Raw genomic sequence first — 26,415 nt, forward strand, 5'->3', positions numbered from 1 at the left:
TCAGATAGATAGGTTCAGGATCACTGTCTTTCTGCTCTTGCCTTTGACTGAGATGGTTTGGGATCCCATCTTCCCGATGTCATTCTTCCCACACAGCCGTGTCTTCGGTGACCATATGTAGTCTGTCTGCTGGAAAATTGTCTAGGTGTCCAGGGCTTCTGGGCACATTGACCCAACCCTCGGATGGAGAATATGTGGTGCTCAGGCCACACCTTCTATTCTCGTACCTGGGGCAGACATCACTAATCCATCCAGCAGTCTTCCCAAGCCCTGAAATCTCAGAATTCTGCTCAGCCCTACCCTGACCCTAACCCTAACCCTAACACCCACCCAGCCAATTCAAGGTGATGATTAGATGGAATATTGTTGCCACCTGTAATCTGGTCTAATCTCCTAGTTGTGTAGACAGGGAAACTGAGGTTTTGAGAGGTGACATGGCTTTCCTGAAGTCACTGACAGGTGAGGTTTTGAGGAGATGATGTAAGGGTCCCTTGGCTTGCTTCACTGTTTTGGTCACATGCTCATATTTAGGGACATATTAGGAAAAGCAAGCGGCCCCTTGCTAAGGGGAAAGAGCCTTAGGCTGGGCTTGAACATGACCTGGCTTTTTCCCTGTGCCATGTGGTTGGAGCAGGTCGCAGAGGCCACATTGCAGGCCTATTGGAGCTCTTTCCCTTCCCTTTGCCTCCTTTTCAGATGGGTCCTGTGTCCCTGTTCCACCCCCTGAAGGCCACCCTGGAGCAGACGCAGCCAGCTGTGCTCCGAGGAGCCCGGGTTTTCCTTCGACAGAAGAGTTCCACCTCCCTCAGCAATGGCGGGGCCATGTGAGTATCCAGATGCGGGACATAGCTGAACAGGAGGAGGCCCAAATCCAGTAAAGGGGGAAGCAGACGTCCCATTTCCTCGACCTCCCTGGCCCTCACGTCCACTGGCCTCTGGGTTAACCAGCTTAGAGGCATCCGAGGGACATGTCTGCCACCCGACCCTGCACTTGGGCCCTTAGCAACCCTCCAAGGACAGAGATCCCCCAGGTCACATCTCAGTTCTCAGGGGCTGGCTCTGCTACAGGTGCTCCTTGTACTTGCTGCCTGAGAGCAGTCAAGGGCTCTTCCTTTGCTGGGTTCTGTGGCAGACTTTAAAATTGTTTCCTGTGACATTAGGTGCCTCGTCGAACCCACCTTCCTAACAGCACTTAGACCACCACGTCCCATTCCCAACACACGTACCTGCTTCCCTTTCAGAGAAGAGGCCCCTGCCCCTGCTCCTCGTCGGCCCTCTGTGCCAGCAGATGCTGAGATTCCACCTCCATCTCCTACCCCTTTCTGTCAGTGGCCTCCTACTGCTCTGATCTTTCTAACCCTGAAAGGCACTTTTCATCTTAGAGCTCCACTTTGGTACTGATTTCTGAAGCTGTTATATTTTGTAAACAAATTGGTAAGGTTGTTTTGTATTACTTAACTCTTGCCACAATATTTCTTGGTGACAAATCACTCAGAAGCAGGTGACTTAAAAGAACCATCACTTTTTCCCACTGTGGCCCAGAAAAGTGTGCTCCCAAATCTCAGGACCCAGATCCTGGGGGCTGACTCCCGAGCCCCTGGCAGTCCCCCGTTCCCACACTCTGCTTTCGGCATGCTGGTGGAAACTTTCCTTGCATTTAAAGTCCTGATTCTGACTGTATGTATAGGTGGGAGGAGATAGTGAGGTGTCTGGGGTTTATCTAAGCCAGGCTTTCAGCAGGAAATTTGAGCTTCTGTTATTTCTGTGATGATAGTTTCTACCTAAATCAATTACAACTCCAAGTTAGAGAACACCCACTCAGACTGGATCTGGCGAGGGTATTTATTGAGCTATTTAGTGAGCGGGTTGAGCACACCCCTGGCCTTGGACTTGGTGTTTTTTCAGGATTAGCAGTGCATTAGGAGCCAGCTCCGGTTCTCCTGACCACCCCTCCTCTCAGCACCAGCCTGCCACTGCGGCTGCTCTGTGCCCAGTGCCAGCAGGGGCTGCAGTGCCTGGTCCGTGGTGCAGCAGTGTGTGTGGTCCATTTAGAACATCAGGCTCCAGTCTGAGTTCAGAGTTATCAGTGCCACTCAACCTGCATGACTAAGAATGTAGTCAGTGCTTCACTGAACGTGAGAATGAGCACTCACCCAAACACATTCCATGCCAGTTGGGAGACACGTGATGAGAAATACCAGTGCGGGAGCATCTCCGGGTGGGGCTATTGGGGCAGGTGTATGGACAGCATGTGTGGGGTGGCCTCTGCAAGAAGGCTGCACCCCAGCAGAGAGCGGAGGGATGGAAAGGCTCGTCGTGGCTTTTGGTGGGGGGTCAGAGAAGTAAGGAGGAGCCACCAGCAAGGGACTCCTGAGGGAGGAAGCCCCTGGAGGACGAAGCCCAAAGAGTCCTGGGCGAGGCCCCCTACCCCCCATCCCAGCCCGTCCCCTCCATGACAGCTTTGCCCTCACCTGTCCCAGCCTGTCCTCTCCATGACAGTTTCTCTCGCTGTCTGCTGGCATAGGCAGGACTTCTTCAGCTACTGTCCTAACGCAGGCTGTACACATGTGGCCCCACTCCTTCCCAGGTTAGTCCTGTGCGGCAAGGACAACCCCTGCTCACACTTCACAGATCAGCTCCTTGTCCAGAGGAGGGGGTGACGGGCCCAGGCCCCCCCTCAGATTTGAGCACTGTGGGGCTGTAAGCTGGTGCTCTGCATCCTCTCTGCCACTCTGAATTCCTTCCTGCTCTGACTTTGTTTTAGATCCATGTCCTTTGATGAGGCTTTGCTTGGGTCCAGCGTGCACAGGCCATGTTGGTAGTCTTGTGTTCAAGGGAGGGCTCAGTTCAGCCCAGAACAGGGTGGCCAAGTCCCCTGACCTCTGCTGCGTGTGGTGGAGACATCTGGCAGGTTGAAGTACCAGGCTATTGGTGAGGCATCTGCAGCCTCTGACCCTACAGGAATCTCTTTGTCTTCTCTGCCATAGACAAAACCAAGAGAGTGGCATCAAGGAGTCTGTCTCCTGGGGCACTCAAAGGACCCAGGATGGGCCCCACGAGGCCAGGCCGCCCCTGGAGCGTGGCCACTCCACAGAGATCCCTGTGGGGCAGTCAGGAGCACTGGTGAGCACTCCGGGGGGCTAGTGAGACTGGGTTGGGGGATGTGTGGACAGGGATGGGGGATGTTTGAGACTGGCATGGGGGACGTGTAAAAATGGATGGGGGATTTTGAGACTGGGGTGGGGGACGTGTGAGACCAGGGTGGAGGATGTGTGAGACTGGGGTGGGGGATATATGAACAGGGAATGGGGGGTGTGTGAGACTAGGATGGGGGACGTTTGAACAGCAGTGGGGGTTAGGTGAGACTGAGATGGATTTGGGTGAGACAGCAGTGCCTCATGGGGTGAGTCTGGATGGGGTCAGATGAGTCTGTGGTGCCTTGTGTGGTGGGACTAGGCGAGTGCTGTATCTACAGGCTGTGGACGTTCAGATGCAGAGCATGACCCGCAGGGGCCCTGATGGGGAGCCCCAGCCTGGGCTGGAGAGCCAGGGTCGAGCAGCCTCCATGCCTCGCCTTGCGGCTGAGACTCAGGTAGGTGGTCTGGGAGGGTCCAGGCCCTGGGCCAGGCAAATGAGGGATGGGGAAGTGGGAGTGTGGCTCTGGGCTTCCTGCAGGTGAGGAGACCTGGGGTGGAAAGGGCTGGGGTCCATGTGTGGAGCTCTTTGCTGAGGCGGGAGCAGGGACCTCGGGCAGCCCTGACTGGGCGCCAACAGAGGTGCAGCCTGGACGCCTGCAGCACCCGAGGCTTCTCAAGAGGGTGGGTCAGGTCCGTTAGATGCTGCTGGGGCAGCTGTGCCTATTCTCAGCCTCCCATCAGGGGCCATGGGGCGTAGGGGCCCCCACTCTGGCCCTGCCATGTTCTGCTCCTCCTCTCCGGGTTTCTATTCCCCAGACAACCCCCACACTCATCTGGAAAATCTCACCAACACCTCAGTCCCCTTTCCCACATGTGGCTCTGCGGAGGACCCTCCCTGCTCATGGGCAGGCAGTCCCTGGACCACTTCCACTACCCAGCTCCTTGCTGGGCTCGCCTCTTTCTGGGACGTGCACGTTGGATTAAGGAAGAGGAAGCTCTGGCGGGGGGGTGGCTGCAGCCCCATGTGTTTCCTGGCGGAGGCTCCTTCCATGAGGACACTGGGAGGGTCGCCCCTCCGAGGCCAATCTGGGAACACTGTGCCCAGACCTCCAAGGCCTCGGAGTTGCTGCAGGGCTTCACCTGCAACCTGAGCCTGCTTCAGTTGGCCAAAAGTGACCAGAGCCCCGTGCCACCCCTGTCCCTCGGCCTACTTGGGCTGTGGAGTTGTGGATCTGAACCTTGTCTGTGGCTCCTTTCCCATCCCACTGCTGTGGCCAGCAAACCCCTTTCCTCTCCTCACTGCCTCTCCTCCCTCTTGCGGTTTTCTCCTCTTCCCACCTGTCCTTCCTCTCTTGTCTCTTTTCCCATCCGACGGTGCCCTCCTGGGTCCTACCTGGTGGGTGGGTGCAGGCTGAGCCTCCCTGCAGCCTATGCTGGGGCCTCCTCCTTCACACATGTGATGCATTGGCGGCTGTGGGTGAGTTTACCTGGGAGGGGTGGGCCCTCCCCTCCCAGGTCTCTGGGTGGGCCCTCCCCTCCCAGGTCTCTTCCACAGGTACTGATTCCAGCCGTGGAAGCAGCTTGGGGGCCAGTCCACCCCAGATACACCAGGCAGAGTGATCCCACTGCAGCCAGCTGAGGTGTCTCTGGGCCCCACTCAGGGTTCTTCCAACCAAGCCAGCCGCCTTTCTTTTCCTGGCAGGGCACACGGGATGGGGTGGGGACTCAGGCACTGTCTGCCCCCAGCCTACCCACCGGAGTTCCTATTTCAGGCCTGGGTCCCTCTGACTGTGAGACCAAGATGGGGGACGTGTGGGCCTGCTCCACGACCCCCTCCCATGCCTGCATCCCCGCTGACCCTGGTGCCTCCCCTAGGCCCACTGTCAGTCCTTTGCCCACCCCTGTCCTTTGCTCATAGCCCGTCACAGATGCCAGCCCCATGAAGCGCTCCATCTCCACGCTGGCCCAGAGGCCCCGCGGGACTCATCTCTGCAGCACCACCCCGGACCGCCCACCCCCTAGCCAGGCACCACACCACCACCACCACCGCTGCCACCGCCGCAGGGACAGGAAGCAGAGGTCCCTGGAGAAGGGGCCCAGCCTGTCTGCCGATACGGATGGTGGTGCGTGTGGAGGGGCCCAGGGAGCCCCTCAGGGAGCTGTGGCCTGAATCAGGGGGTCCAAGCAGCCCATGGGGTACCCTCTTCCTTTGTGGGCCTCATGACCCCATAACCAGGCGGAGCAGGGTGAGGCTGAGGCCCAGGCCCTAACCCTCACCCTAGTCCTCCCCTGGCACCGCCTGAATTCTGTCCTGTTGGCGCCGGGGGTCAGGGGTCCCTGCCTTGGGCCTGGCCACGCTAACTTCTTCTCTTCCCTGGCCAGCACCAAGCAGTGCTTCGGGGCCAGGGCTGCCCCCGGGAGAGGGGCCTACAGGCTGCCGGCGGGAACGAGAGCGCCGGCAGGAGCGGGGCCGGTCCCAGGAGCGGAGGCAGCCCTCATCCTCCTCCTCGGAGAAGCAGCGCTTCTACTCCTGTGACCGCTTTGGGGGCCGTGAGCCCCCGAAGCCCAAGCCCTCCCTTAGCAGCCACCCCACGTCGCCAACAGCTGGCCAGGAGCCAGGTCCCCACCCACAGGTAAGAGGAATAGGTGAGAAGGTCAGGGTCCAGCTGCCTCTCCCTTGGCCCAGCACCACTGTCCCACAGGCCCCTCCCTCTCCCCAGGGCCTCCCCACTGCCCTTTGTTGTTCCCAGCAACCCCAAGGGCTGGGCACCCCCTCTGTGCCCTGTCCTGGAGCCCGCGTCTGCACCCTACCCCAGCTGTGTTCTCCTCAAGCTCCTGCCTGGGTCACCCTGGGATGGTGGTTCTGTGTCCTCATCCTCTTTCAGACCTGGGCCCCCAAATCCTCACCTCTCTCTCAGTCACTTCTTGACTCTCCTTCCCTGACCGTGGTTGTTGGGCTTTTGTTTTGTCCTTTTCCCTGTCCCTAGCCTGTCCCTTCCCATCACCTGCTCTCCCCCACCCCATTCCTGGGCCTGACCGTGACCATCGCCCTCCTGCACACACAGGTGCCTGTTGCCTCCCTGGCCACCGCGGCCCAGTTTGTCCGCCATTGCCTCCCTCTCTCCTCTCATCCCCCCAGGCACCTGTGTGTGATGTGCTCTGTCTGTTGGTTCGGCTTTTTTTTTTTTATCTTTGATTTGTTCTGGTCCATTTTTGTGTAGGGCAGTGGTTCCGTGAACGGGAGCCCCTTGCTGTCAACATCTGGTGCTAGCACCCCCGGCCGTGGTGGGCGGAGGCAGCTCCCCCAGACACCCCTGACTCCCCGCCCCAGCATCACCTACAAGACCGCCAACTCCTCACCCATCCACTTCGCCGGGGCTCAGACCAGCCTCCCTGCCTTCTCCCCGGGCCGGCTCAGCCGTGGGCTTTCTGAACACAACGCCCTGCTGCAGAAAGACCCCCTCAGCCAGCCCCTGGCCCCTGGTTCTCGAATCGGCTCTGACCCTTACCTGGGGCAGCGTCTGGACAGCGAGGCCTCTGTCCACGCCCTGCCTGAGGACACGCTCACTTTCGAGGAGGCTGTGGCCACCAACTCAGGCCGCTCCTCCAGGACTTCCTACGTGTCCTCCCTGACCTCCCAGTCTCACCCTCTCCGCCGCGTGCCCAATGGTTACCACTGCACCCTGGGACTCAGCTCAGGCGGCCGAGCACGGCACAGCTACCACCACCCTGACCAAGACCACTGGTGCTAGCTGCACCGTGACTGCTCAGACGCCTGCATGCAGCAGGCCTGTGTTCCAGTGGATGAGTTTTATCATCCACACGGGGCAGCAGCCCCTGGGGGGAGGCCTCGCCCACCTTGGTGAGGCTCCTGCGGCCCCTCCCTCCCCCTCCTTCCCTCTTTTACTCTAGACGACGAATAAAGCCCTGTTAGAGGATGCGGCTCTCTGTCCCCTTCCTGCCCTGCCTTCCTGGGTCTCGTACCACACACCAGACCCTAAAGTGCAGGCTGCTGTGTGTAGCTGAGAAGGACCCGGGAGTCCAAATCCCGTGTCCTGGGACTCAGCATCCAGGGTGGCTTGGAGCCGTTGTGAGGAGCTCTGCGTCCTGTGGGGAGCACCCTTCACGCGGCCGTGCAGCAGAGAAGCAGGGCCCACCTGAAAGCGCGCCGAGACCTCGGGACGGAGGGGATGGGAAGGGGAAACGGTCGTGGCTTGTGCAGCCCGCCAGTGTCAGTGAACGCTCACTCAGACACGCTCTGTCCCTCCCTGGACACCGTCAGCCCCACAGGGACTGAGTTGGAAAGTGTTCTTACTGTGGTTTTGATTTTTAATTGCAACACCTCTCAGTCTTGTCACTTCTATATACTTGATGTAGAAAAAATAGAAAACCAGAAAAATGGGGAAGGAAATGTTCACATAACTTTAAAAAATCAAACCTGTGGAAGAAAGATGTCAGCTTTTTGCCACGTGTCTTTGTGGCTTATGTGAGGGAGACTCCCTGTGCAGCCCTGTCCAGTCCAGGTGGATCCCAGACGGCCCCTGACTCTGCTGCTCTTGACCAAGTGCCTGACCGCCAGGCCCTCACACCCAGGCACCTGGGCACTGTGGTGTGAGGCGAGGCCTCGGGAACCATCGTGGCAGGATGTTGTGAAAAGTACTCAAAATGGCAGCCAGGTAGCAAGCCCTTGCCAGTGGAGAGTACTGGATGTCATGGTGGGAAACAAGGCAGCCATTTGTTGTCCTCCTCCCACGAGTGGAAGGGGTTTCCAGGGAAGCCACAGGGTGGCTGACCATGTGCTTGTGTGAGGCATTTTCAGTCTGTTCTGCATCTGATTCTCAGGGCGCACTCTGTGGTGTGTGAAATAGGTTTCCGTCCACACACAGCAGAAGAGAGGGAAAGGCTGGCAGGAAGGAGGGAGACATTGGCTGGGGGCTTGGAGGTAGGGCCGTCAGGGCAGGAGGGAGGAAACCCCAGCTGGAATGAAACTCAGAGCAAGTGACCAAGGGAGGACACCTGACGCCCAGCACTGTCCTGGCGCCAGACACGGAGCAGGCAGTCAAGTGAGGTCTGACCCCCATGGCCATGCTCAGGAGAGAAAGACCACGCTCAGGACACTGTCCAAGGTGCACAAGCTGCTGGGAGGCCCTTTGTTTTGTGAAGAAAGGGAGCATTTAGAGCAGTTAGTGGTGGTGTGTCCTCCGTGTTCTGAAATTCCAGATGATCTGTGTTGGATTCTTGGCTTCTACCCCACGATTCTCCTCAAAGAAGTTGTGTGTGATGCGTGTGTGTGTGTCTGTGTCACGGGAGGCACAGTGCCTGTGCAGGTGTGCTCAGTGTGTGGATGTCATTAACCCATAGGGCTATGCAACAAAAGACACATTTACTAGAAATAAAACACACAAGACCGCTGCCTGGTCTCGGGGTTCAGCATGATTGTGACCAAACCTTTTTATAGAATTTCCTTACCTGAAGGCACAACGCTCTGGAACTTTAACGACAACAGAGTATTTTATTCCAATAGAATAAACCAGGAATCTCGGACTATGCATGTGATCACTGTGCTCATGTTGCAAAGTAGAAGGATGTGTATTTTGACTGATGTTTTGTCTCTTGTTCCCCCGCCCCCAGCCCATGTTATCTTGGGTGTCAAATGTGTCCATTCCATGCAGAACCACAGCCATTTCCCCAGGCAGTGTTGGGTCGAGAATCCACTTTTCTAGACCCACACAGCCTAGCTGGCTTGTCTGGACTCTTCTAGGCATTGGAATTGATGAAAACTACAGGGAGCGGGGAAAGGAGACATTATGTCTTGTTTTCCTGACTTTGGGTTTTGTTTCTCACTGTGTCTTCTCCAGCTATCATATATGTCCCCTGAATCTCATAGTGAGTTGCCAAATTTGAAATGCATCACCCAGTTGTCTGCATCTGGAACCAGTCAAGCAGTGGCTGTAGTTTGAACAAGTTATGTGTGCATGTAACATATATACATATATACATATATACAAGTATGTGCATGATAATGTATATCTTCGTACTTTTTGATACAATGTATTCATTTAATTTTTAATTATATTTGATATAAATCAAAGGTTTGTTGCAAAACTTTATATTTAAGAAGTGTTAAAAAAAAAAAAAAGTCCCAACCATGCAACACAACTGGGACCTACTTAAAAAAAATTCTGTGATTGACTAGTTTGCTGCCTGAGTAATATTTATCAGCCAAACTTTGGATTCTGCTATTGTTTCTACAATGACATTTTGTATGAAGCAAAGTCCTTGAATTAAAATAAAAACTTAGCAAAAAATCAAAAACAAAACCCCACCATGCTGCCATTGGTATATGCAAGGGTGTGGGCCTGGGGTGCCCTGCCAGAAGGGGTCAGAAGAAAGTGAGAACTGCAGTTTGTTGTTGTTGTTGATTGTGACAGAGTCTTGCTCTTGTTGCCCAGGCTAGAGTGCAGTGAGGCAATCTCAGCTCACTGCAACCTCTGCCTCCTGGGTTCAAGCAGTTCTCCTGTCTCAGCCTCCCGAGTAGCTGGGATTACAGATGCACACCACCATGCCCAATACAAAATAATTTTTGTATTTTTAGTAATGACAGGGTTTCACCATGTTGGCCAGGCTGGTCTCGAACTCCTGACCTCAAGTGATCTGCCTGCCTTGGCCTCCCAAAGTGCTGGGATTACAGATGTGAGCCACCATGCCTGGCCTGCAGTTTGTTTTCAGTGCAAGTATGGGATCAGGTTTTGAGAGTGTGGTGAGGATCAAGGGAGGCACTTGGCAAGAGGAGGCAGATTCAGCTTCCCTGGGGATCAGGGTTAGGGTTGGTTAAGATTACAGTGGTGGGTTGGGGTTGGGGTTGGATAGATGGTGGAGGAGGTTCTGGGAGGCTAAGTCTGGGGCACAGAGCTCCTCTTAAGATGCCCCAATAATCATTCACTCTGCAGTTAAAATGTCAGGATATTGCTAGCTACATGCTGGTAAGGACAAAGGGAACATTCTTAAGAGAAACCTGGCACCATAAGTACAGATTAGGGCAGAGAAGGACATTCGAAAGAGATAGGCAGGCACAGTAGGTACAGACATGACCACTGTAGAATCTTCCTGGAGTGGCAGGAAGGAGCCCAGCCCCAGCAGTGGAGTCACACTGATCACTGCACATATGTGTCAACCAACAGTGAGGGGGTCCCACAAGCCTAGGTGGGGCAAGTCAGGGATCTAAGGAAGGAGCAGGAAAACCAGACAAAAGAGGTGGAGACTTGAGGAATGTGAAGAAGTTCAACAGAAAACTCCCTGCTCAGGACCCTGGAACTGTTTTCTTGCAGATCAGCCCCACTCCTCCCTTGAGGCGTACTTGTTTTTTCTACAATATGCTCTTTATATTTCTTTGCAATGAAGTTATCTGCCATCTTTGTACTGCCTCTTGGTGAAAATCTTTATTTCAAGTTAGACAAGAACTGGGACATCAGATCTCCCCAGTATTAGCTCCGTTTCAGTTTGAATTTGCAGAATTGATAGCGCTGAACAACCTGCGCTCCGAGTTTAAGTGGTGTAGGAAGAGGCCAGCAGGGGGTGCTCGGCTGTCACACTGGGAGCAAGAGGGCCCTGCAGTGTCCCCAGCCGCCAGCAGGGGGCGTGCCGCCACTACACTGGGAGCAAGAGGGCCCTGCAGTGCCCTGGCCGCCAGCAGGGGGTGCACGGGCACCACACCATGAGCAAGAGGGCCCTGCAGTGCCCTGGTTTCCAGCAGGGGGCGCAAGGCCATGACACCGTGAGCAAGAGATCCCTGCAGTGCCCCCAGCTGCCAACAGGGGGCGCTGGTGTCTGCACCGTGAGCAACTGGGCCCTGCAGTGCCCTCGGCTGCCAGCAGGGGGCGCCAGCCACACCCCTCCCCCTTCCGGCTCCGCATCATCAGCAAGAGGGCCCGCAGGCCACCAGCAGGGCGTCCACACCGGGCCGATGCGAGGGTGAAGCCCGCGTTCTCCTCAGCACAGACCCAGAGGGCACCGCCTCACTTTGGGACAACTCGTGGCCACGGTGAGTAAAATCCTTCCTGTTTACAGCCCTGACTACTGAGGGTCAGAGACCAGTAAGAGGGGTTGGTGTGGAAAACTGGAAACCAAAAGCCCCTCTGAATCCTGTGCACTGAAGTTCTCCCCACCCAAGGCGAGGTGAGCACAGTGCGAGGTCCACACCGCAGCCTTGGAACACCAATGGAGCGTTCCTAATGCAGATATGACTCCCAAATACGAATATGTCGCTCGCAGTGCTCATGTAACAAACACCTGGAACGCTAATGCACTGCCTCAATACGGAAATGTTAATATAAAACCCGGTGCCCCCCACACGGCCCTGCAGTCCCGGCTCATAATAATTGACACCGACATAATCAATACAAACGTAGCCTCCAGCTGCTCACAGCTGCTGCTGAGCTGGAGCTGCCTCAGGCTCGGCCTCCACGGTGGAGTTTGTTGTCGTCTCTGCTTCACGGACGTGGAATTGACACAGTTGTTTTCATTGCTTCCCAGTAATTCCATACTTTCAGGAAACTTGCAACGGTAGTGTGGAGTTTTCTTTCTCTTTTCTCTCAGATTCCTCCGTGGTTGTTGCTGAGCCAGATCTGCAACTTCACAGAAAACACCCCAGTGTTTTTCACCCAAAACGGAGACCCCTCCCAGGTAAGCGCCAGGTGACCCCAGCACAGGAGGCCTCGTTCCTGCCTGAGGGTCAGGTCCGCAGGCCCGTGTTTCACTTTGCAGCCGCCCGGGCTGGGTGGAAAATCTCTCTTTCCATCTGGGTCCAGTTTTCCTTTTCTGGAGCCTTCGCAGAGGTGAAGAGCAGAGCTGCCCCCAGGCTGGGTCTGCACAGCGGTTCCCCCTGGGCAGGTACCGACGCTGCACTCCAGGTGGGAACTCGCAGCCTCTGGCCATGCCCTGCTCAGCACAGTCCCCCGGAGGAGCAGAGACCCACCCACACCCCATAGAGCTCTCAGGGTGATTGTGACAAAACTCTCCTTTACAAACAAGTCTCATCCCATCACTCTCCTTATTTAACTCTAACGATGATTTCCCACTGGGCTCAGAACAGGGATCGCAGAACTGACCTGCCCCCAGTCCCTGAGCACTCCCACCTGCTGCCGTCTCCTGCCCAGTCCAGCCCAGCCCAGCCCAGCTGCCTGCTTTGCGGCCCCCACCGACAGGGACACAGCAGGCTCTTGGGGGTCTTGGGAACTCTACGCACATCCAACACCCCCTTATCAAATACTCTAAGATTCTGTCTACCTAGATCCTTAAAGTCACAGTGGTTATGATGTGTTCTAACGTGATTTTTTTAGACAAAAAAAAAAAAAAGTTTGGTAGATCATATGTGAGAATCACCCTTAATTTATAAATCAAGGAAATAGATACATAAAAGCAGAGTCCATATTTGGGATAATCAGTAAAGAAAAATAAAATCTCAGTGCAGAATGAAAGGCAAAGGGCACAATTGATCATTGAAATTTCATAAGAGTTTACTGGACAGAATATTACCTTACTGTATTTTCCAACCCTGTGTGTGTGTATGTGTGTGCATATCACACACACACCAGTTGCAAAAAATTTCAGGTTTAAACACTTATGTTTCCTTTTTTTTTGAGATGGAGTCTGGCTCTGTCACCCAGGCTGGAGTGCAGTGGTGTGATCTCAGCTCACTGCAACCTCCACCTCCCAGGTTCAAGTGACTCTCCTGCCTCAGCCTACCGAGTAGTTGGAATTACAGGTGCCTGCCACCACGCCCGGCTAATGTTTGTATTTTTAGTAGAGATGGAGTTTCACCACGTTGGCCAGCTGGTCTAGAACTCCTGACCTCAGGTGATCTGCCTGCCTCGGTTTCCCAAAGTGCTGGGATTAGAGGTGTGAGCCACCTCACCTTGCCCACTCATATTTACTTAATTAGTCAATACAGTTGATTAAGAAGTTAGGATTAGGGTTGGGGTTAGGGGTTAGGGTTAGGGTTAGTTTTAGGGGTTAGGGTTTAGGGTTAGGGTTAGTTTTAGGGGTTAAGGGTTAGGGTTAGGGGTTAGGGTTAGGGTTAGCTTTAGGGGTTAGGGTTAGGGTTTAGGGTTAGTGTTTGGGTTTGGGTTTGGTAGGGTTAGAGCTAGGGTTAGGGTTAGGGTTTAGGGTTAGGGTTCAGGTTTGTGTTCAGTTAGTGTTAGGTCTAGGGTTTGGGTTAGGAGAATTGTTTGAACCTGGGAGGCAGAGGTTGCAGTTCACCACTGCTCTCCAACCCAGGCGATAGTGGGAGAATCCGTCTCAAAACAAAACAAAACAAAAAGATATTAAGTAATACCTACTTTTAATAGTCATGAGCAACATTTTTTAAAATGTTGGTCACTTCATTTTTTCATTGCCCCAGCCATGTCTCATATGCAAACATCCTCGTGCTTACTTCATGCAGTTTTAGACTCAGTCTGCAGACGAGCTGATGACCACCTTCTACAAGTGCAGCAATGCTCAGTGTGGATGCTACTGGAGGGATTAGGGCTAGGATAGCCTAGCTGCTTCAGTGTGTGCTTACCTTGTCCCTTGGGGTAGATGCTTAGCTGGCAGTATGAATCGTGTATCCTGAGGGTCTTTGCTGGTGTGGTGGAAAGATAAACCTTTTGAGGTGAAGAGCCAGAGGGTGTCAGGAAATGTGGCCTATCTGCTAGTCAGAGTGGATGAAGTCATGAATGTTGGAGAGTTTTTCTGTGTGGGGAGGAGACAGAGACCTGTAACTAAGTATGCTCTGTTTAAAGTCCTGTTCTTTCATCTTCTACATTTATTGGCAGTTGACATTCCCTTCCTCCCAATCAACACTATTTGTTTTTTATTTTTTGAGACAGAGTCTCACTCTGTTGCCCAGGCTGGAGTGCAGTGGCATGATCTGTGCTCACTGCAAACTCCGCCTCCCGGGTTCACACCATTCTCCTGCCTCAGCCTCCTGAGTAGCTGGGACTACAGGCACATGCCACCACTCCTGGCTAATTTTTTTTATTTTTAGTATAGACGGGGTTTCACCATGTTAGCCTAGATGCTGTTGATCTGACCTCGTGATCCACCCGCCTCAGCCTCCCAAAGTGCTGGGATTACAAGCGTGAGCCACCGCATCCAGCCTCAATCAACACTCTTAAATATTTGTAGTGTTTGCAAAACTTTGTACATTAAATGTCTCTAAATATTTAACTGCTACTTGTAAACTTAATTTAGTATTTATTTTAATCAAAATTCTGAATATTTCATTAAAATGAAAGTTCTAATATTGCCTTCTCAGTGTTTTAAATAGCTTGTTAGGTAGAAAGCAAACCCCAAATCACAGTGATCCCAAAATTGACTACATACTTAGATTTGAACAGGCTATGAAAATCCTCATCACTGGTATTTCAATTTATTTCTTTACTCCTATTCTTATTCCCTTATTCATTTTTTGAACCTTCCCTGATTGCTTACTAGGGTTGCATTAAATGTATAAAATTCTAATTTTTTTTTTTTTTTTTTTTTGAGACAGAGTCTCGCTCTGTCACCCAGGCTAAAGTGCAGTGGCATGATTTCGGCCACCATGCCCAGCTAATTTTTTGTCTTTTTTGTAGAAACGGGGTTTCCTCATGTTAGACAGGCTGGTCTCGAACACCTGACCTCAGATGATCCACCTGCCTTGGCCTCCCAAAGTGCTGGGATTACAGGCATGAGCCACTGTGCCCGGCACTATGTTTTTATACTTTATACTTTCTATGTTAATCATTCAACTTTAAGAAGAGAAAGGATGCCTCAGACTAGCTGGGTCTAGGTTATTGATAGACTGATTCTTGGTCAAGGCCCCAGTCTTAATTGCTTTCTAAATCAATCTCTTTCTCTTTCTCAGAAAGAGATGGGGTGTTGTTTATGTTGCCCAGGATGGCCTCAAACACCCAGGCTCAAGTGATCCTGCCGCCTTGGTCTCTGAGTAGCTGCCACCACTCCCCACTCCAAATCTTTTTTTTTTGAGATGGAGCCTTGCTCTGTCTCCCATGCTGGAGTGCAGTGGCCCAATCTTGGCTCACTGCAAGCTCCGCCTCCTGGGTTCACGCCATTCTCCTGCCTCAGCCTCCCAAGAAGCTGGGACTACAGGTGCCCGCCACCACGCCTGGCTAATTTTTTGCATTTTTAGTAGAGATGGGGTTTCATCGTGTTAGCCAGGATGGTCTCGATCTCCTGACCTCGTGATCCACCCGCCTTGGCCTTTTTTTTTTTTTTTTTTTTTTTTTTTTTTTTGAGACACGGTTTTGCTCTGTTGCCCAGGCTGGAGTGCAGTGGCATGATCTTAGCTCACTGCAACCTCTGCCTCCCAGGTTCAAGCGATTCTCCTGCCTCAGTCTCCCAAGTAGCTGTGATTACAGGCATGTGCCACCATGCCCAGCAAATTATTGTATTTTTAGTAAAGACTGGGTTTTGCCATGTTGGCCAGGCTGGTCTTGGACTCCTGGCCTCAAGTGATCCTCCCACCTCAGCCTCCCAAAGTGCTGGGATTACAGGTGTGAGCCACCACGCCCAGCCTCCAAATCTTTTTTTTTTTTTTTTTTTTTTTGAGATGGAGTCTTGCTCTGTTGCCCAGGCTGGAGTGCAGTGGCCGGATCTTGGCTCACTGCAAGCTCCACTTCCTGGGTTTATGCCATTCTCCTGCCTCAGCCTCCCAAGTAGCTGGGATTACAGGCATGTGCCACCACACCTGGCTAATTTTGTATTCCTAGTGGAGATGGGGTTTCTCTATGTTGGTCAGCCTGGTCTCAAACTCCCGACCTCAGGTGATATGCCCACCTTGACCTCCCAAAGTGCTGGGATTATAAGCATGAGCCTCTGCGCCTGGCCAATCTTTACATTTAATATGATTGCTTTCGTATTGATGGAACATGTTTACCAGTTTCTGAGCCTGTTATCTCTAATTGGCTCTAGTTCAGAATAGTTTATTTTGGTTTCCCAGATGTGATTTTATCATGTGGGCATTATCTGTAATGTCTTCTGCTTATGCTGTTAGTTTTATTTCCTCAGGTGACAGTTCTTCTGTTCAATTTTGTTGTTGGAAGGCAGCATGGATCCGTGGTACACATCATGTACTCTGAAGCCAGTGTCCCTGACTGCACCTTAGCTATGAAACCCTGGTCAAGTTGCAGAACCTCTGCCTTCATTTCCTCATCTATAAAGTGGATATGATAATAACCTGTTTGAGGGGTTTGCAAACTGTTTTCTTAAGGGTCAGAGGCTGAATAGTATAATTACTTACTTTTTAATTTTCTTTGAGACAGGGTCTCACTCTGTTGCCCAGGCTGGATTGTAGAGGCACGATCTCAGCTTACTGCAGCCGGGACCTCCTGGGCTCAAGTGATCCTTCCACCTCAGCCTCTGTAGTGACTGGGACTATAGGTACGCACCATGCCCAGCTAATTTTTGTATTTTTTTTTTCTTTGTAGAGACAGGGTTTTGTCATGCTGCCCAGGCTGGCAACGTCCGTATGTTTTTTATAGGCAATTTTTTTAAAATTTTATACTTTTTCTTTAATTTTTTAAAATTTAACCTCAGAATGTAATTATAGGCAAAATTCAAAACGTAATAATAATTGAGTTTAATTTTTGTAATGTGGGTCTATTACTGAGAAGAGTGGATGCCATTTGCTTAATTGGGGTTCAAAGTTAGTGTTCCCTGTCATCGAAATCAATTGCAAGTGTGCATCTGTGAATGCTGGTTAAGTGCAGGAGAGCAAATGAAGTCTACTATTGACATCACTGAAAAAGTCAATAGATTCACCACTGATAATGGATTCAGATATTTCCCACGGAGTTCTTGCTGATGAATAATACAGTGAAGCCAGGCATGGTGGCTCATGCCTGTAATCCTAGCACGTTGGGAGGCCAAGGTGGGTGGATCATCTGAGGTCAGAGGTTCAAAACCAGCCTGGCCAACATGGTGAAACCTCATCTCTACTAAAAATGCAAAAATTAGCTGGGCGTGGTGGTGCATGCTTGTAATCCCAGCTACTCTGTGGGGGAAAGGAAGAGAGATCAGACTGTTACTGTGTCTAAGAGAAATTCTTCTGCTTTGAGATGCTGTTAATCTGTAACCTTAGCCCCAACCCTGTGCTTACAGAAACATGTGCTGTGTTGACTCAAGGTTTAGGGAATTTAGGGCTATGCTTCGTTAAATATGTGTCTGCAGGCAGTATGCTTGGTAAAAGTCATCGCCATTCTCCATTCTTGATTCACCAGGGACACAATGCACTGTGGAAAGCTGCAGGGACCTCTGCCCAAGAAAGCCTGGGTTATTGTCCAGGTTTCCCCACACTGAGACAGCCTGAGATATGGCCTCGTGGGAAGGGAAAGACCTTACAGTCCTCCAGCCCGACACCCGTAAAGGGTCTGTGCTGAGGAGGATTAGTGAAAGAGGAAGGCCTCTGCCGTTGAGATAAGAGGAAGGCATCTGTCTCCTGCTCAACCCTGGGAATGGAATGTCTCAGTGTAAAACCCGACCGTACATTCTATTTTCTGAGATAGGAGAAAACCGCCCATGGCTGGAGGTGAGACGTGCTGGCGGCAATACTGCTCTGCTACACTTTACTGCTCTGAGATGTTTGTGTAAAGTCAAACATAAATCTGGCCTACGTGCACATCTAGGCACAGCACTTTTCCTTAAACTGATGACACAGATTCCTTTGCTCACATGTTTTCCTGCTGACCCTCTCCTCACCATTACCCTATAGTCCTGCCACATCCCCCTCACCAAGATAGTAGAGATAGCGATCAATAAATACGGAGGAACTCAGAGACCAGCACCGGTGCAGACCCTCACTTGCTGAGCGCCGGTTCCCTGGGCCCACTTTTCTTCCTGTATACTTTGTCTCTGTGTCTTATTTCTTTTCTCAGTCTCTTGTCTCCACCTTGGAAGAAATACCCACAGGTGTGGAGGGGCAGGCCCCCTTCATTACTTGGGAGGCTGAGGCAGGAGAATCACTTGAATCCAGGAGGTGGAGGTTGCAGTGAGCCAAAACCATGCCACTGAACTCCAGCCTGGGTGACAGAGTGAGACTCCGTCTCAAAAATAATAACAATAATGATGATGCAGTGAAAAACCATACACTTCAAGCACTTTATGTTTTCACAATCTTCATACATGTGTCCACCTTAGCTTGTTCCTGATCCACACATGCTTTTCCCATCGCCAGTTTTAACACATATTAGATTACACTTCCTTTTTTGCTGCATTAGTTTTCTCAACTTTGGGAATATTCTTGCTGCAGTTGTTGGGTTTTTTTTTTTTTGGAGACAGGGTTTCACTCTCACTCAGGTTGGGGTACGGTGGTGCAATAACGGCTCACCACAACCTAAACCTGCCGGGTTCAGGTGATTCTCCCACCTCAGCCTCCCGAGTAGCTGGGACTACAGGCGAGTGCCACCGTGCCCGGCTAATGGAAGGGGAAGGGTTGGGTTTGTCTGAGGACCCTCCCGTGGGTGTGGCAGAGCCTGTAGTCTGAGGCAGGGGTCCAGCTGCAGAGTAGCCCACAGCTTCACAGTGGCCCAGGGAACCAGGGCAGGCAGGCCATGAGGCCCAGTGCCTTCTGGGCCAGGCCTTGACGCTGAGGCCATGGAACAGGTGCGGCTCTGAGAAGGGACCGGAGTGACCATGGGCTGAAGGCTATGTCCACAGACCCAATGCGGGAGAAGCTGTGCCAGGCAGTGATGTCAGCCAGGCCCCCCGGCAGGACTAGGGATGTCGGGCACTCTGTCCCAGGTGGCAGACCCTGGCTTCCCCTCCTGCTCACAACTGCCTTCCCACCCCCAAGAACTTCCTGAGTCCTCCCTGGTGACATCCAGGAGCAGGGAGCATGTGGGTGCCTGGCCCTGTGGTTGAGGATGGGGGAAGGCGGCTCTGCCTGCAGCTCCACCCCATTTATAAGGCATTGAGGTTCCTTCTGCTGGGGCATGTGCTGAGGGGCACCGCTCAGGCACTGCCCTCGGGCAGTTCCCAGGCTTGTGTAGAAGCTGGTGGGAATGTGCCAAGAACAGTGGTGTCAGGAGCCAGATTTTGGGCAGGTCCCAGGTCTCTGAGCCTCAGTTTCTTCATCTGTAGGAGGGTTGTAACCCTGCCCTGCTCAGCTTACCAGGTACAGCTGTGCATTTTCAGTGCAGAGGAAAAGCAGAGACCTTCCCCTCAGATGGCCATATTGCCTTGTTGCTGTACCAGCACTCCAGTGCTCCCCCAGGGGGTGTCCTGGCTTCCTCCTTTGTAACTCTCAGGTGTCACATGTGGGTCCTGCCCTACCATCCCCTCTCCCTGTCTAGAAACGAGGCCTGCTGAACTTGGAGCCACCCACTCCCTGCTTTCAAGCCATCTGCTCCTGGGTTAGCCTGTGGCTGGCCTGGCCTGATTCTACACTGATGTGGGTGTTTCTCCACTGCTGGGGCAGCGGTTGTCCATTCTGGTACCTGGGTCAGCTCTCAGCTGTGGCTATTGTGCCTGTGCTTCCGCAGATCCTGGTGGTCACTCCAGCCCTGCTCTCTCATATCCCAAGAGCAGGCTGACTGTCCTCCCCATTCCCAGCTTTCCAGTAACTGCTGCAGAGAACTTGCCACGGTGTCTCATGCTGCGGCCGGTGGGGCCAGGCTGCACGCTCCATTCTAGGGAAGGGTGAGGCTTCCTGATCATCAGTCTTAACAGGGGACTGTCCCGTGGGCACCTGGACAGGCTGCCGGGAGTGGGGCGGAGTGGGGTCAGAGTACTGCCTGCTGCCCGTTGAGGGTGTGCGGGTTCCTTAAGAGTGTGCGTGCTGTCGTCTGCATGCATATCTGGTTTTTTTCCTCTCCTTATCACTAATCAGCCTTGTGTAACCAGGCTGGCCCTGCTTCCTGCCTAGGGGCTATGGGTGTACCATCTGGAGCTGCAAATGGGGTGTGATGCCTCCCCACACCCAAGAACTTCCTGACACCCAGCACCTCATCTCCAGCCAACCTCTGGCTCCCCCAGAGATCCTGGGACTCAGGCCTCACACTCCAGCATGGGGAGCTGTGTCCTTCTGGTGGTGCTCTCCTTTGGAGGCACCTTCGAACAGGGGTGCAACAGATAGAATTCAGTAAGTGCCATCTGTTGCATGGATACCCTGCTGCTACCCTCATCCACCTTCCTGAGGCAGATCCTGGGATGGGTCTTTATTTAAGAAGACAAAAGGGAGGGAGAATGCATAGAGGCTGGGCGTGGTGGCTCACACCTGTAATCCCAGCACTTTGGGAGGCCGAGACAGAAGGATCACTTGAGGTCAGGAGTTTGAGACCAGCCTGACCAATGTGGTGAAACTGCCTCTACTAAAAATACAAAAAAATTAGCTGGGTGTGGCAGCGGGCACCTGTAATCCCAGGTACTCGGGAGGCTGAGGCAGGAGAATCGCTCAAACCCAGGAGTTGGAGGTTGGAGGTTGCAGTGAGCCGAGATCACGCCACTGCACTCCAGCCTGGGTGACAGAGGGAGACTCCGTCTCAAAAGTAAATAAATAAATAAATAAATAAATAAATGCATAGAGGTTGTCTGTGTGACCCTGGGCAAGTGATTTCTCCTTCCCTCCTTGGGACTCAGCTCCTTGCCTGTGAACAGGGACAGCGCTTCTCCCTCGTGGAGCTGCTGTGAGAATTACAGTAGAAAATGCACCTGTGGTGGTTGTTGGTAGTGACTGGTTCCCCCAATCCCGACTCCCCTGCAGGATGGGGCCTGGGCCCAGGGACAGGGGATGGGCTGGCAGAGGATGCCCATCCTAGAGAGGAACCTTCTTGGCAGACGTGGAGACCTAGCTAAGTCAGAGTCCAGGATCTAAGTTTGAGGGTGCAACTGACACCCTGCAGCCATGAGTCTTTGGCTGGGTCAAGTGGCCTTTCTGAGCTTCAGTTCCTTATCGGTAAAGCCTGGGCAGTGGTGCCCAGCATCTTTCACAGGACACCATGTGAGTGCAGATGGAGACCCACTGAGCAACCTGCTGGGGAGAAATTCATGGGGAGCACCCCTCCAGAGAGGGATGGCTCGCACAGGCCCTCAGCCCAGCCCCTTGCAGGCTGGACCTTGGAGAGTGAGGCCCTGAGGTGACACATGGCACCTGGCTCCTGGCCTACACCTGCATCTGCACCTGTGTCTGCTCGGGATTCTCTGTCTCAGGGGAAGGACGAGGTGAGGGTTGGGCACTAGTGTCTGTATGAGGTGAGTGGATAACTAGGGCATGTTTGGGGGACTGGGTTGTCCGATGCCGAGACCCTAGGGAAAGGTTTGGCCCAAACTGTGCTGGGGCGTGTCCTCTAGGGGTCAGCCTGGACCTCCGTCTCTATTCTCCCTACCTTTACTTCCCTACCTTTAGTCCCTGGACCTACCCTGGTCTCCCTTCTTTCACCCTCTTGACACCTTTCCGGGTCTGACTTGCCCGTGTACCATCGGTCAGAGCCCATCACTTCCAGGCCTCCCAGCTCTCCTCTGAAGCGCTCACTGTAGACTCCCAGTGGTCACTGTCTCCAGGGCCAAAGGCTGGAAACTTCACCTGACTCACCAACAACATTCTCAGGATGGATTGCTACTGGTCTGTCCCAGAGCTGGGCCAGGGCTCCCGGCCCGGGCTTCTCTTCACTACGTGAGGGTGGAGGGCCATGGCCACCTGGACGGGGATGAGGATGGGGTCCCTAGGATTGCAGCAGATATGCCAGGACAGTGTAGCAGCCCGGTGATGCTGACATATGTCCTTTCCAGCAACCAGGCTCCTGGCGGCACACACAAGTGCATCTTGCAGGGCGGTGAGTGCACTGTGGTGCTGCCGCCTGAGGCAGTGCTCCTGCCATCCGACAATTTCATCATCACTTTCTACCACTGCATGTCTGGGAGGAAGCAGGTCAGCCTGGTGGACCTGTAGTACCTGCCCTGGAGACACGGTGAACAGCGGCTATAAGCCTGGAGCAGGGCCCCTTGGCAAGAACATCCTGGCTGCTTGGAGCTAGGAGAAGGGCCCTGCAGCCTGTGACCCCTGTGGCCCAGTGAGTGTTCTCAGTCCCTGCCAAGTGAGATGCAGGGCTGGGGGCAGGCTTGGCCTCTGGGAGGGGAAGGCCCACGTGGTTACTGCAGGGGCCAGAGGAAGTCACTGCTGTCCTGTCCCACCTGGGGCTTTTCTGGACCAGTCTCCCAGTGAGGTGCCTGGTCTGAAAGGGCCTTGACCATGCCCCTTGGGAATCTTTCAGATCCCCATTCTTGGGTGTGTGACTGACACCCCAGACCCATGGGGCTTCAGCCTTACATGGATTCTCTCTGTTCCAGTGAAGCTGGACCCACTCTTTCACTCGTAGAACACGTCAGCTCTGGCCCCTGCATCCTGATCTGCAGCATCAGTCCTGCCGTGGAGCCAACGTCACTCTTCTCGGCTATGAGCTGGGCGTCAAGAGGCAGGAAGAGGCCTGGGAGGTAACACTTTGACTGGCTTCCCCTGGGGTCCTCTCTCCTGGGAGCAGCAGTCCAGGGCAGACTCCCCACTCTAAATAAGGAGAGGTCAACTTGGAGTGAAGAGCAGGGGAGGAACTGGAGCCAGGTGTGTGTGTGAACACACATGCTGACATGCACACGTGTGTGCTTCTTGTGTGTGTATGTGAATAGGGTGAGCGTGCCTGTGTTTGTGAGTGTGTGCATGTAAGTGTGGTAAGTGTGCATGTGTTTATGTGTGTGCACATGTAAGTGTGCCCATGTTTGTGTTTGTAAGTGTACCTGTGAGTGTGCCTGTGCCTTGTGTTTGTATCTGTGAGTGTGCACGTGGGCATGTCTATGTGTACGAGTGTGTATGTGAGTGTGGTGAGTTGCTTCTGTGCACACGCTTGTGTGTGTGACTGTGCATGCAAGTGTGAGGAGTGTGAAAGTGTGCCTGTAGACATGTCTGCCTGTGTGTGCATGTGTGTATTGGTGGGCAGATGCAGCCGTATCTGCGTGTGAGTGTGAGTGTGCCTTCTCTCTGTGTGTGCACGTGAATGTGGTGAGTGTGCCTGTGTGAACACAGGTGTGTTCCTGTGTATGCTGTGTGAGCGTGTGCGTTTGTGTATTCTTGAGGACTGAGGAACCCAGCCCCACCTTCAGCACCTGCTAACTGCCCCTACCCCCAGAGCGAACCCAGCACGGGGATCACATTGTCGGGGTGACCTGGCTCATACTTGAAGCCTTTGAGCTGGACCCTGGCTTTATCCTTGAGGCCAGGCTGCGTGTCCGGATGGCCACACTGGAGGATGACGTGGCAGAGGAGGAGCGTTACACAGGCCAGTGGAGTGAGTGGAGCCAGCCTGTGTGCTTCCAGGCTCCCCAGAGACAAGGTGGGCGCTGCTGTGGCTGCTGCACTTCCAGAGTCTAGGCTGGGCGTCCTCTCCCCTCATCACCTCACCCCTGCACTCTTTCATCCTCCTGGAAACCCCTCCCTGAGGCAGCCAGGCCCCAGTTGACCCACTTCCTCTGAAGGTCTGAGGTCTGTAGGGAGGAAACAAACACCTGACAATTCTGGGGCTTCCTGGGAACCCGTAGTCAGTGACTTCTGTTAGGAGTGATGGTGGCGGGGCTGCACACCAGGGCTGGTGCTCCTGCCTGGAGGCTGGACATGACCTCAGTGTCGTTAGTGAGGGCTGGGCTGACCCTTGCGCACTGCAGTGCTGAGCAGGCCCAGGGACCTTATGACCCACCGTGTGGCAGATGTAAGAGTGAGGCCCAGGAGTGTGGCTTACACAAGGTCCTTCAGCAGGTGACACAAACCTCCAAGGCCCATCACAAACCTTCCACTTTGGCCCAGGGTACTAAAGGGCACACTTTTGCCAGGTGGGCTTGTGGGGAGCCTCCTGGCACTGAGGCTGCTGACAGCCCTGGGCCCTTCCTGCCCACGGGCCCTCTGACCCCACCCTGGGGGCGGCCAGGCAACACCTTTGTTGCTGTGTCCATCTTTCTCCTGCTGACTGGCCTGACCTACCTCCCGTTCAAGCTGTCACCCAGGTAGGTAGCTGATGTGTGTGTGTGTGTACATGTGTGAGCAGGTAAGAGTGTACATGTTAGTGTATGTGTGCAGATGTGCCACTGTGTGAATGTGTGAGTGTGTGGTGGGTGGGCCGTCAAGGGCCATCCTTGTCTGGTTCCTCCCCTCCCCTCTCCACTGTCTGGTCCCGGATGGGGTGGGCTTTTCAAGTCTCCACCCTGGGCCAGAAGAGGGTTCACAAGTTGCCAGGGGAGAGAAGGGAAGGGGGATCTGTGGCAGAGGCCGAAGACAAGGGCAGTGTGGTCCCGACCAGACCCAGAGTCACCAAGATCAAGAGCCCGGATCCTAGACTTCTGCCTCTAGAGGAGCTTGGTTTGTTCATCTGTTCACACAGTCTATGAAAGGACACTTGGGGCATCTGGTGTGCACAAGAGTCTTCTCACCCTGGCAGATGCCTTAGAGAACAAGATGGACAAGGGCCCTCCTTAAATCAACTGTCACACCTCATGCACCCCACGTCAGGTTACAAAAGGGGACTCAGGGGCCACGTCAGGCTGTGGATGTGAGGAAGAGGCTGTGGGGAGGGGGGTGTTGGGTGGGGCTAAGCGGGAGGGTGCTTGGCTTCTCCTTGGAGCAAAGGAAAGTGTGAAACTGTGTGATACGACCGAGTTTATGTTTTGAGGAATGGATTGCTGGGACAAGGGAAATGGGGGACCTGCTTGGGGACCAATGGGGGCCAGTGGGGTGCCCACAGGGAGATGATTTGGCAGGAGCCAGTGAAACAAGTGGAGATAGAGCAAAGTGGAGGGGATTTCAGGGTCTTGGGGGAGAAATAGAGGGGACGTGTGGCTGGATAAGGTAAGAGTGGTGACTCCTGAGGTGGGGAAATGGGGGGAATCCTTGCGGGGAGGTTGGCGAGGTCTGTTTGCACCTGTTGGGTTGGAGCCCCAGGTGACATCCTTGTGGGACGGTCAGTGGATCCTTGGCAGCAAGTCTGGTGCTTGGGGAGACACTGGGTGAGGTGAGAGCCACAGATGTACTGATGGCAAAGACAGAGGAGGTGCGGCTCCCTCTGTGGACTGAGGATCTAGCTGATAACTCCCCATTCTGAACCTGCCATCGCAGCTCACACTGTAAAGGATTCATGCCTCAGTATAAATCAGTTCTATGTGCCTAACGCAAGGAGGCCCGGTTGGGTCCTGCCCAGAGAGTGGGTTGGGATGTGATGAGATGGGAGAGAGGCAGTGGCAGGGACGAGGTGGGCGGGCCTCCTGCTGATGGAAGGAAGCTCAGCCTCTGTGGTGACCTCAGGCCACCTGGGTCACCACAGGCCTCTGACTGGCCTCAGGGTGAAGAGAACCTTCTACCAGAACGTGTCCTCTCCAGCGGCGTTCTTCTGGCCCCTCTACAGTGTGCGCAATGGGAACTTCCAGGTGTGTGCAGAGTCCACGGCAGGGCGTGGGGGGCAGGGGTTGCCCAGAGCTCTGGCCTGCCCGAGATGTTGGCTTTCATGAGGGTTGGTGGCCAGTGTGGGAGCCTTGTCAGTGCTTGGAGCCTTTTTTGTATGTTCAGTGTAATTCAATTTATACACTGTGTCTCAAATGGGGAAAAACTAGTTGTATTCTCCATTACTGATTTCTTTTTGTTCTCATGTCTCCAGTTCCACTGTTGATGGAAGAATGTAAATTTCTCATGACTTATCTCTGTCCCCTCTGGTTTGCAGCTGTCTGCACCCACCATGTGCCTCGCCTCCTCCTTCTGCGAATGTGTCTGTCCTGTGGCCGTGGGGAAGGGTCTGTGCTGTGTGCACTGCCCTCGGGGCTCTCACTGCCTCTGGGCTCCTGCTCTGCCTGGTTCCCTGGTCCCCCCGGATCGCATGCCAGAACCACAGCTGAGGAGTGAGCTCTGCACTTCCCCCTCTGTGGCCCTGTTGGGCTCCCACAGCCCAGGAACCAGTGAGCAACTTGGGGGTTGCATCAGGCCCTCCCCTCCCTGCTGGGCTGGCGGTTCGTGCCCCCGGGTGGGAGGAGAGGGAGAGGGAGGAGGGGGGTGGGAAGAGGACGGGGGTGGGAGGAGCGGGAGAGGGAGGAGAGGGGTGGGGGGTGGGAGGAAGACGGGGGTGGGAGGAGGGGGTGGGAGGAGCGGGAGAGGGAGGAGGGGGGGGTGGGAGGAAGACGGGGGTGGGAGGAGGGGGGGGTGGGAGGAGCGGGAGAGGGAGGAGGGGGGTGGGAGGAAGACGGGGGTAGGAGGAGGGGGGTGGGAGGAGCGGGAGAGGGAGGA

The 26,415-nt window shown here is 53.9% G+C and overlaps 2 protein-coding genes and 1 pseudogene across 3 annotated transcripts in view; 2 read left to right on the forward strand and 1 right to left on the reverse strand.

Moving 5' to 3' along the window:
* CACNA1B (calcium voltage-gated channel subunit alpha1 B) overlaps window positions 1-9,462 on the forward strand; it is a 251,604-nt gene extending 242,142 nt beyond the window's left edge. For both annotated transcript variants that reach the window (XM_050759692.1, XM_050759688.1), the window contains 6 exons: window positions 697-824; window positions 2,988-3,123; window positions 3,476-3,592; window positions 5,056-5,260; window positions 5,520-5,770; window positions 6,359-9,462. In XM_050759692.1, coding sequence (XP_050615649.1) covers window positions 697-824; window positions 2,988-3,123; window positions 3,476-3,592; window positions 5,056-5,260; window positions 5,520-5,770; window positions 6,359-6,889 — 1,368 coding nt within the window. In that variant the 3' untranslated portion in view covers window positions 6,890-9,462. The remainder of the gene's footprint in view (window positions 1-696; window positions 825-2,987; window positions 3,124-3,475; window positions 3,593-5,055; window positions 5,261-5,519; window positions 5,771-6,358) is intronic.
* DPH7 (diphthamide biosynthesis 7) overlaps window positions 1-26,415 on the reverse strand; it is an 807,287-nt gene that overhangs the window by 583,660 nt on the left and 197,212 nt on the right. The gene's annotated exons all lie outside the window — the stretch shown is intronic.
* The window catches only part of LOC126937255 (interleukin-9 receptor-like), a 13,584-nt pseudogene continuing 8,327 nt past the window's right edge, over window positions 21,159-26,415 (forward strand).

The sequence above is a fragment of the Macaca thibetana genome, chromosome 15 (assembly GCF_024542745.1).
Source record: "Macaca thibetana thibetana isolate TM-01 chromosome 15, ASM2454274v1, whole genome shotgun sequence".
Taxonomy (NCBI): Eukaryota; Metazoa; Chordata; class Mammalia; order Primates; family Cercopithecidae; genus Macaca; species Macaca thibetana.